Raw genomic sequence first — 11,527 nt, 5'->3', positions numbered from 1 at the left:
ATATTATATATATATATATATATATATATATATATATATATATATATATATATATAATATATTTATTTATATATGTAGATATAATATTTATAACTTTATTATGATAAATATAAAATATATTTTTCATCATATATTATTGTATGTATCAAAAATTTATTAAGTTTGTTTCTGACATAATATATGCAGAATGTTAATAAACATTTATAATAAATAAGAAAAAAAAATAATATAATATTCTATATGTATAATATTTATCACTAAAAAAAAAAAAAAGCAATAAATATTATTATATATATATATATGCATACAAATATATAATACATATATTTATGTAAAATATATATCTTTTAATTTTATGTTATTTTTTTTTTTTTATAATATATGTACTTTTTTTATTATCTTATCAGTTATATGACATGATTTTTTTTTTTTTTCTTTTGACCTCATAATTAAAATTATTTTCTTATATATATTTATATAATTAAAAAAAAAAAAAATAAAATAACAGTAAGAATATATTTTTATAATAGTGTGTAATTTTATATTAAAATAAGAATATAAAAACAAATGTATAATATATCTTTTCTTTTTTTACTTTCTTTTTTTTTCATTTTTTCCTTTTTTATTTATTTTTAAGTCCTTAAAAAATATTCATAAAACAGTAACAAAAAAAGTACATAATTTTAACATATGTCGTCTTGCTCAATTAAAAAAAAAAAATAAAATATAAAATATAAAATAATTATATATATATATAATATATTATATATATATATATAATGACATATAAATATAATACAAAATATATAATACAATATTATATATATATATATATATATATACAATATGTACATAATACATTTTATAATCTTAAATTTAAAGGAATATATAAAAATAAATATACACGTAAATATATATTATAATAAATACATAATAATATATTTATATATAATTTTTATTTAACATTTATTATTTATTTATTTATTTTTTTTTTTTTTTTACTTTATTATTTTATTTTTTTTATAATTAAAAAATATATATAATATTATTATATATATATATTTTATATATAAACATATATACATATATAAAAATATATTATATAAATAATATATATATATAATATATTTATTTGAGTTTAAAATATAAGAATATAACTTTAAAAATAAAAAGTAAAATAAAATAAAATATAAAAATATATATATTTTTTATTATTATACACAATTAATATATTATATATATATATATTTATATATTTATATTATATTACATTATAATATATTATAATATATTATTATATATATATATATTATAATACTAATTTATGGTTTATATGTTATTATTTCATTTATTTATTATATTATTATAATTATTATTATTTTATTTATTATTATTTTATTTATTAATTTATTTATTTATTTATTTATATTAATTATCCCTTTTCCTATAAGTTTCAGTTGCTATTATATATATATATATATATATATATATATATATATTTATATATATTTATGTATATCTTTTTATTTTTTATTATAAATAACAGTGTCATAAGAATAAAGAGTTTAATATTTGACTATGATATGACACGTTTTTATAATAAAACAATTAACATATATATATATATATATATATATATATATATATATTTATATATTATTTATATATATCATTTGTATATATCATTTATTTATATTATTTATATGTAGTCATTGGAAAGAATTATATATAAAGATGTTTCTATTTCTCTCATATTTTTATAATAGAATGTGATAACTTTATATATAACCTTTTAAAACACCGATTTGTTAAGAATATATAAAATATATGAATTTTATAAGAAGAAAAAAAAAAAAAAAAAAAAAAATACACAGAAACATATATATTATATTGTATTTATTTATATATTTGGTGTATCCATTTTTCTTATAGTATAAACTCTATTCATGTTATAATAATTTATTTCATTATTCATAATTTAATTTTTTTATTTGTGTAGATATGAATACTCTTTTATTATATAAATGTAAAAAATATATACATATATATATATATATATATATTCAATTATTTATTTATATTTATGCGTGTGTATGTACGAATTAAATATATTTATTATATGAAACAATAATCATATAGAAAATGTTTTTGGAATGATTAACTTAACCTCCCCTCCCAAAAAGATATTTATAAGAATAAAATAAATAAATACATATATACATATGTATATATATATATATATATATATATATTTTAATTTATATAATATTTTATATTTTCATTTTTGCTTATAAATAACATTAAAAAAATCTGATTAATATTTGTATTATCACCAAAAAAAAAAAAAAAAAAAAAAAAAATGTTTAATAATAATAATGAAGAAGAAGAAGACAGTTATAGAAGAGGTCGAGGAAGTTGTAATTCATCAGATAGTGATTTTGAAAATGGTACGAACGAATGTATGAATAATTTTAATAATTATAATAATTTTAATCGTTATCATGAGCAGAATATAAATTCATGTGAAATTGATGAGTTATGTGTTGATGATAGTAATGATGATAGTAGTAGTAAATATAATGATAGAGAAAATATAGATAACAATTTTGAGATTAATATGAATATAAATTTTGATGGTATATATAATTATAAGAATTTAAGACCAGTAAATGAGAATGAAGTAGAATTAGTTGTTGATAATTTTTTTGAAAAAATAAGAAATAATGAAGAAGTATATTCTGAATGGAAAATATGTCCAAATTTTATATTTAGAATATTATTCATACCTAAATCAAGAGCTAATAATTTTATATATCCAGTAGCATCTTCATTTATAGAAACCATTCCAAAAGATGATTGGGTGTCTGATTGGGGCTTCAGTGATGTTCAATATTATATTATATTAATAAATATAGCTGATTATAGAAAATCATATTATAAAATTGATCATTTTAATTTTAATCATCTAAATACAGATAGAGGGTGGCATAATTTTGTGCCCTTTGAAAAATTAAGAGAACCAGGATTTATAAGTGAAAATGGACAAATAATTTTAAGAGCTGGAGTATATCCATTCGGGTCAGAATCTTATAAAAATAGTAGAGATATAAATTATGATAGTAAAATGAGAACAGGATTTGTTGGATTAAAAAATCATGGTGCTACATGTTATATGAATGCTTTACTTCAACTTTTATATCATATCAATATTTTTAGAAAAGCTGTATGTATGATGATATTTAATATAGAAAATATTATAGGGAAAAAAACTCTCAAATTTTTTAAAAATAAATTCTATAAGAAAAAAAGAAAGTATAAAAAAAAGTCCATAGATGCAAAAAATATTCTACCCATAAATAATAACATACATCCTCATCACACCAACAACAATAATGATAATAATAATAATAATAATAATAATAAAAATAATTCTGTTGATGTTGATGTTGATGTTGATGTTGTTGATGCTGTTGATGATGATAATAATAATATATTATTTCAAAATGTCAGAGGCTATGAAAGTGATAATTTTAAAGAATTAGAAAATAATAATAATGGCCAATATTTAAAAAAAGAACGTAAAAAAAAAAATACTCCAATGGATGATCAAGTGGAGCAACAAAATGAAGATGATAATTCCCATATAACAAATAAACCATATAATAAAATAAAACGTGTTTCATATAACACAACAGAAACTATAAAAAATTTTAAATCTGATATGTTTGTAGATAATAATAATACACATTCGTCTAAAGATATATTATTATCACCCTCTACATCATCCATGTATAACAATCATGATAACAATGCTGAAGAAAGACAAAAAGAAACATCCCTCATATTGAATAATGACTCATGTCATAAATTAAATAATATGCAAATAAAGGATCTACCCTTTGAAGGCACATCAAATGAAAATAATACAACCAACAATAATAATGGTAATAGAAATAATAATAGTTGTAAAAGTCCTTTATTATTAAGGGATCAAAATGATAGTCTAAATAATTTAAGCGACAGTGAAACGAACAACAATAAAAATAAAAATAATAATAATAGTAATAGTAATAATAATAGTAATAATTATCAATATGAAATAAAAAATTATAAGAAACATACTTATTCAAATGTATCCTCATCAGACCCATCTATAGAAAATACAAGAATTAATGACAAGGGAAACGAGAATACTAATTTTTTAGGTTCTACAAATAATTCAAATCTTAACCAAGTATCTAAATATGGAAAAAAAAGTAAAAAAAAAAGCCTGCTTCATGATGCTAAAAAGAATTTAAAAAAAAAAAAAAAAATTATTAAATATGGAAATGAAAGGAAATCTGAAAATAATGTAGAAAATATTGAAAATTTTGAAAGTGCAGATAATGGAGGTAGTATGGAAAATGGGATATCGCAAGTATCCTCTTCTGACAACTTTTCTAATATATCTAATATTTCTAGAAAGAAAAAAAAGAAATATTCATCTAATAGTAAATCGAACCTATTAATAAATAATAAGAAAATGAAGAATTATTCTTCATTAAGTTTAATCAAAAATAATAACTGTAATGATGAATATAATATGACAAGTGGACATAATGTTGGTAATATGAAGAATAGTGGAAGTATTAATAATATGGATAATATTGATAGTATGAATAGCATTAATAAAATTTATGATTTTCACAGTGATGATGAACAGGGTAAAGATAAACATGATTCAAATAGAGATGGTAATGAAGATGATAATGATGAAGAAGATTTGTATGACCGACATATACAGAAGAGTTATACGTTTAATTATTCAGACAGTGATTTATCTGTAATATCAATTACATCTTCAGGTTCGTCAGCTTATGTGTCGTGTTCTTCTTCTTCATCATCTTATTATTATAAAAAGAAAAAAAGGAATAAATATGTGAAATCCAAAGAAGTAGATTATAAAAATATTTTACTAGAAGAACAAAATGAAAAGAAAAATATTCTTCCAACATCTTTAGCTTTACAAAATTTATTTTATAAATTACATACAGTAGATGAAGCTGTTTCTTGTAAGGAATTAATACGATCATTTGGTTGGGATGCAAGTGATGTGTTTACACAACAAGACACACATGAATTATTAAAATTGTTGTTAGATAAAGTTGAAGAACAGATGAAAGGTACTGTAGTTGAAGGATCTGTAAAAAAGATGTTTGAAGGTGAAGTGGAAACATATATTGAATGTTTAGATATAGATTATAAGAGTATAAGAAAAGAGACTTATGAAGATATACAATTAGATGTTCAAGGATGTAATAATATATATGAATCATTAGATAAAGCAATTGAAGCTGAAGTATTAGAAGGAGATAATATATATGAAACAGATGGATATGGTAAGCAGAAAGCTAAAAAAGGAATGAGATTTTTAAGTTTTCCTAATATTTGTATTTTTTTATTAAAAAGATTTACATTTGATTTACAAAGAATGGAAACAGTAAAATTAAATAATCGTTTTGAATTTTATAAAGAATTAGATTTAACTAAATATTGTAATAAAAGTGGAAGTGAATATGTATTACAAGCTGTTTCTGTTCATCAAGGTAATATGAATAGTGGTCATTATTATTCTTTTAGTTATAAGCATAATGAAAATTTTTGGTTAAAATGTGATGATGATAAAATATTTAGAGTAAGTGAATATTCAGTTATTAATGATAATTTTGGTGGTTATGATATAAATATACAAACTGATCTATATGATTTTGATATATCTGATAATATAAAACAAAGATTAAAAAATTATAGTGCATATATGTTAGTATATGTTAAAAAATCTTTAATACCTAAACTTATAAAAGAATGTGATCCAGCTGTTGTTAATCCTCAAGTTGTTAAAAGATGTAAATTAGAAGAAATGATTAATAAAAAAAGATATAAACTTAAAGATGAAATTCTAGAATATGTTAAAATAAGAGTTTATGACAAATATTCTTATGTTCATAAATCATTTCAAGATCTTCCACCATATGGTATCCCATCATTATTCAATATTAAATTCGATCGTAGCAAAACTGTCATTCAAGCATTTTATAAAATATTAAAAATTATTAAAAGGATATATACCAGGAAAAACCATAAGCACAAAAAAAAAATATTAAAAAAAATTAACAAAAATAATAATCTTAATTCTATAAATCATGACAAAGTAGTATCTTTGGATGATAATATTAAAACAAATCAAGCACCAAATCATAAAATCAAAATAGGTTCAATGACAGATACACACCATAGTTCTTATGATATAAATTCACATGAGAAAAAAGAAGAATCAGAAGAAAATGAAGATAATAAAAAGGACGAAAGAATTATATCTGACATGGGTTCAAAAAAAAATAAAAATAAAAATAATAATAAAAATAAAAATAATAATAATAATAATAATAATAATAATAATTATAACCATATTAATAGTAGCAGTACAGATGGTGATCAAATGCATGACTGTTATAAAGAAACATATTATAAACATATCAAACAAAATGGTAAAGAAGAAAAAGATATATATAATAATATTGAATTAAAAAATGAAACCAATTATGATAATAAAGAAATGATACATTGTAATAATCATATTAATATAATAGATAATCAGAGTAATCATAGTGATTGTTATGATAGTGATACGTCATCTGTTAATTTATCTTCTTCATATTCTTCATCTGATGATTCTTCATCTTCTATATCATCTGTACCTTCATGTTGCACTGTAAAATCATTAGATAAATATATAAATTATATATCAAAAAATGAATTGGCAAATATTAAAGAAAAACCAGATGTGATAAATAAGAATACATCACAAGATAATAATAATAATAATAATAATAACATCACATCAACAAATAATAATTTATCTCCTGTATCTGTTTCATGTTCATCAAATTCTGACGATGATTCGTCTTCATCATCATATGATCATTTAAAAAAAAAGAAATGTTTCTATATTTTGTTATCATCCAATGATATACATCGTTATTATCCTTTAGATATGAAATTGTATAGTAATATATATTTATATGATTTGTTTAAAAAGACAAATAAAGAATCCAATGATTTATTTCCTACTATTGATATATTGTATTTGCCCTATAATAAAAGGACAATAATATCATCTAAAAATTATAATAACAATAATAATAGTAATAATAATAGTAATAATAATATCAATAATAATAGTAATAGTAATAATTATAAAAATAGAACCGCCCTATTTGTATTTAAATATTTTGATATTTATGCAGAAGAGAAGATCAATGATTCCTCCCTTATATGCCTAGATTTCATACACTGTGATATACATTTAAAACCTAAACAGTTGGAACTTCGATTAATTGAGAAAATTTTAAAAGCTATGGATAAAGGTTATATCACTAAATATAATTATGATTTATTAAAAAATTATATTAATAATGAATATTTTGATTCAGATGATCCTTTAAATTTTAAGATATTTGTAGAATATAAAAATAAATGTAATTTAATAAAAAGTAAAAAAATTATAGCACATAATAAAATATCACCTGGTGATATTTTCATTTTTAATTTCTTAAGTAATATGAATTTAGAAAAAAAAAAAAATTTTATGCAAAGATTAGGTATGAGAAAAGAAGATTTATATCTAGAAGAAGAAAATAATCCTTCATATGATGTAGATCTTAATTCCAATACTTTATTTAAGATTCTTTATAAAAAAATCAAACTCATACATAAAATGTATAACTGCTGTTATATAATTAATAATAAGAATGGTGTCTATTACAAAATATTATTAGATACAGATAAAAATAATAATAACATAAAGAACAACATTAATAATAAATATATTTCTAATAATAATGATAAGGAAAAAAATATAGCTACACATCATATAAAAAAAAATGAAAAGGATACGACACAATCAAAAGATATATATAATAATGAAAAAAACAAAACTGATCATAACGAATTATTAAATGATAACTATTTTGAACGTTTTAATGATAATGAGAAACAAGATGAAAAGAATAAAAGTAATATGTATTTAAATCAAAATGTATATGCATCTAAAAATGAAAAAGATGTATATCATTATAATGATGATGAAGATTATACTAGAGATGCCAACTATTTTAATTTCATTCCTTCATGTGAAAGGGTTGCTAAAATGAATTGTGCAAATAATCAAATTGGAAATATTAATATGTGTGATAAAAATAATACATATGATAATATAAAAAATGAAGATTCAGATAGTGTTATACTGTGTAATGCAGATCAAAATATATCTTCTTCATTATCCTATAAAGTCCATGACACATATGGAGCAGACCAAATTAACAACAATAATAATAATAATAATAATAATAATAATAATATGTATCAACATAATGATATACAAAGTAACCTCAATTTTAATATATTTAATATAAATAAAGATAATTTGTCGTATGAAGAAGTTTTGAAATTATATCAGTATTTAAAAAATTATGGTTCTCAATTAGAAAGAAATAATATTTCATCCACATATACGTTATTAAATGAAAACATGTTAGAAGAAATAAAAGAAAGTCTATTTTATAATCAAAAAAAAAAACAAATTTCTAAAAAGGATAAAAGTGTTCAGGTATTAAATAATGAAGGAATAAAAATATGTAGAGACTATCAATATCCTTTTTATAGTCCTCCCACATCAGATGTATGCACCGATGAAGATAATAATAAAAACAATGACAACAATAATTATCATAATAACAATAGTTGTAGTAGTATTGTAAGCTTGAGAAGAAAAAAGAAAAGAAACAAACAAACAAATATGGACAACGAAAATGAAAATGATAATAAAAAAAATGATCAACATGGAAATCAAAATGGTGTTATAAAAAGTCAGAATTGTATATCTACATATAATAATAATTACTACAATAAAAATGATAATAATGTCAGAGATAATAATGTCAGAGATAATTTACCAATTAAACAAGATAGTAACAACAAAATTGTAGATATAAAAAAAGTTAGTAGTATAAATAATATATCTACATCTAATAATTTAAATTCATCAAATGAACATAATATATATAATGAAATTATGGTTCAATGTGATTCAGATATATCCTTATGTTCATCCGCCAACTCATGTTTGACCTATACATCAGAAAGTACAGATTTTTATATATATCCAGGAGAGGAGCTTGCCGAATTTCAATATGTACCAGAAATATTTGACCATAAAAAGAAAAAAATAAAAAATAAAAAATTAAAGAACAAGAAGAAGAAGAAAAAGAAAAAGAAGAAGGAGGAAAAGAAAAAAACTGATACTATAAAAAATGAAGAATCATCATCTATAGTATCCAATTCAAATGATCATCAAGATGATGATGATGATAATAATAATAATAACAAATTGAAACATTTAAAAAGTGCTAGTGTTCATAAAAATAGTATGACAATTTTTGAAGATGATAAAAGCAATGATGACAATAATGATGAATTGAAAAATGATTTATTTAATTTGAAAAAAGATAAATATATATCCAACGATATCAAATCCAATAGTTATAATAAAAATAAAGAAAGAGATAATAGTGTACATGGTTTATCAAATGTTGATGTTGAAAATATGGGATATACAAAAAAGGATGTAACAAATCGAGACTTGGAAAAAAAAACAAGTGATATAGAGAAAGGTATGAGTACTAATATAAATAACAATATAGATTGTATGTCTATATATGAAGAAAATATTACAAAACAAGATGTATCGATAAAAGATGAATTTGAATGTAATCAAAAAAATATGAGGGACAGTAATAAAATAGCTAATGAGCATAATATGAATAATATTGTATTTTCTAAAAAGGGTTCACTAAATAATTCATTGTGTAAAAATTCTGTATATGTGGAAGGAGTCAATGAAAAGGAAAAAAATAATGACAACAAAAATTACAACAATGACAATATTAATAATAGTAGTAGTAACAATGTGGTTAATGATAAGATGGATGAGCAAGGAAATATCCAACCAAAGGACAATATAAATAATAACAATAATGATGATGATGGTAGTGATGATGATGATAGTGATTATGGTGGTGATAATAGTAATGATAATGGTAATGATAATGGTAGTGATAATAGTAATAATAATAGTAATGATAATAGTAATAATAATAGTAATGATAATAGTAATAATAATAGTAATGATAATAGTAATGATAATAATTGTGGTGGTGTAAAAAGAACAAGTTCTAAATGTCATAGAATTATAAAAAAATCTGGAGGAGTTGCACACAAAGAAGAACCCATATTACCATTTTATGTGATCTGTGATTATTTAAATTTTATTGAACGTAAATATTATGTTAATAAAATACGTTTTAAATTATATGATCCAATTTATCAATTAGGAAAATATAAAAATTGTGCAGGAATTATTTTAAAAAAGAATATAAAAAAGAATTATCCAAATTATATTGATTCTTACTTTTTATTTTTAAAAAAAGAATTATTAAAAATTGATTTAGATATTGATATAAGATGTCCAACAAAACAAATATTAAAACATGTATGTTATAAATTAAATATAGATCCTACTCATATATTAATATATTCATTTCCACCATTAACTAGTCCTGTTAATTATACTTCTTATAATATAGATTCTTTTACATATAAAACAGATAATACAGATTATTCTAACCATCAAAAACATAATAATATTATACAATATGGACACGCACCATTTGATGCTTTATTAAAACAACATTCTATGTTATTAGAACATCATCCAATGACTGAAAATAAAACATTCTGTTTGTCTATATTACCATTTCATTATAAATTTACATCAAGATTATATCCTATAGAAAGACCGAAATATTTTTATTATGTAATACATTTATTCAATGCTCATGTTCAATCAGTGGCTGCTTTCAATGGACATATTAAAATTAAAAAAGATATAAATGATGATATAAAAACACATGAAAAAATCTATGAACAAAATGATCATGATATAAATAGCGAATATTCATCTTCTCTTTCTGACAATTCTAGTAGTACTATTGTTAATAATGAATATATAACAGATAACTATACAACAGTTCAAGATCTAATTGATAAAATCAAATTAGAAATCAACCCATACTTAAAAAAAAGAGGTATTGATATAAAACAAAAATTCAGATTGTTATATTCCTTTGGACCACAAATTAGATATCTACATAATGATGAGTATCTCGTAGAAATAGACTTTGTCAAATCAAATCCAATCAAAAATTCGTATGTCGCACCCATAAGAATGGAGCCTGACTTTTCAGACGAACAAAAGGAAATGATCAAGCGAAATGAATTGAAGGTGCGATACAAAAATAAAACAAAATATATATATATATATATATATATATAATCATAAGTATTGGAAATATATATATATTTATATATTTATTTATTTATTTATTTTTATACAGGTAATTCATGTTTTTAATCAAACACCATCAAAAGA

The 11,527-nt window shown here is 20.1% G+C and overlaps 1 protein-coding gene across 1 annotated transcript in view; it reads left to right on the top strand.

The window, feature by feature from the left end:
* Positions 1–2,359: 2,359 nt before the first annotated feature.
* PGSY75_0726500 (putative ubiquitin carboxyl-terminal hydrolase) overlaps positions 2,360–11,527 on the top strand; it is a gene marked incomplete at both ends in the record, with an annotated part of 9,703 nt that continues 535 nt past the window's right edge. The window contains 2 exons of the mRNA XM_018785100.1: positions 2,360–11,380; positions 11,493–11,527. The exon at positions 11,493–11,527 is cut by the window's right edge and continues 34 nt beyond it. Coding sequence (XP_018642601.1) covers positions 2,360–11,380; positions 11,493–11,527 — 9,056 coding nt within the window. The remainder of the gene's footprint in view (positions 11,381–11,492) is intronic.

Source organism: Plasmodium gaboni, chromosome 7, assembly GCF_001602025.1.
Source record: "Plasmodium gaboni strain SY75 chromosome 7, whole genome shotgun sequence".
Taxonomy (NCBI): domain Eukaryota; phylum Apicomplexa; class Aconoidasida; order Haemosporida; family Plasmodiidae; genus Plasmodium; species Plasmodium gaboni.
The sequence above is the reverse complement of the archived record's forward strand: the minus strand, read 5'-3'. Positions and strand labels throughout refer to the sequence as shown.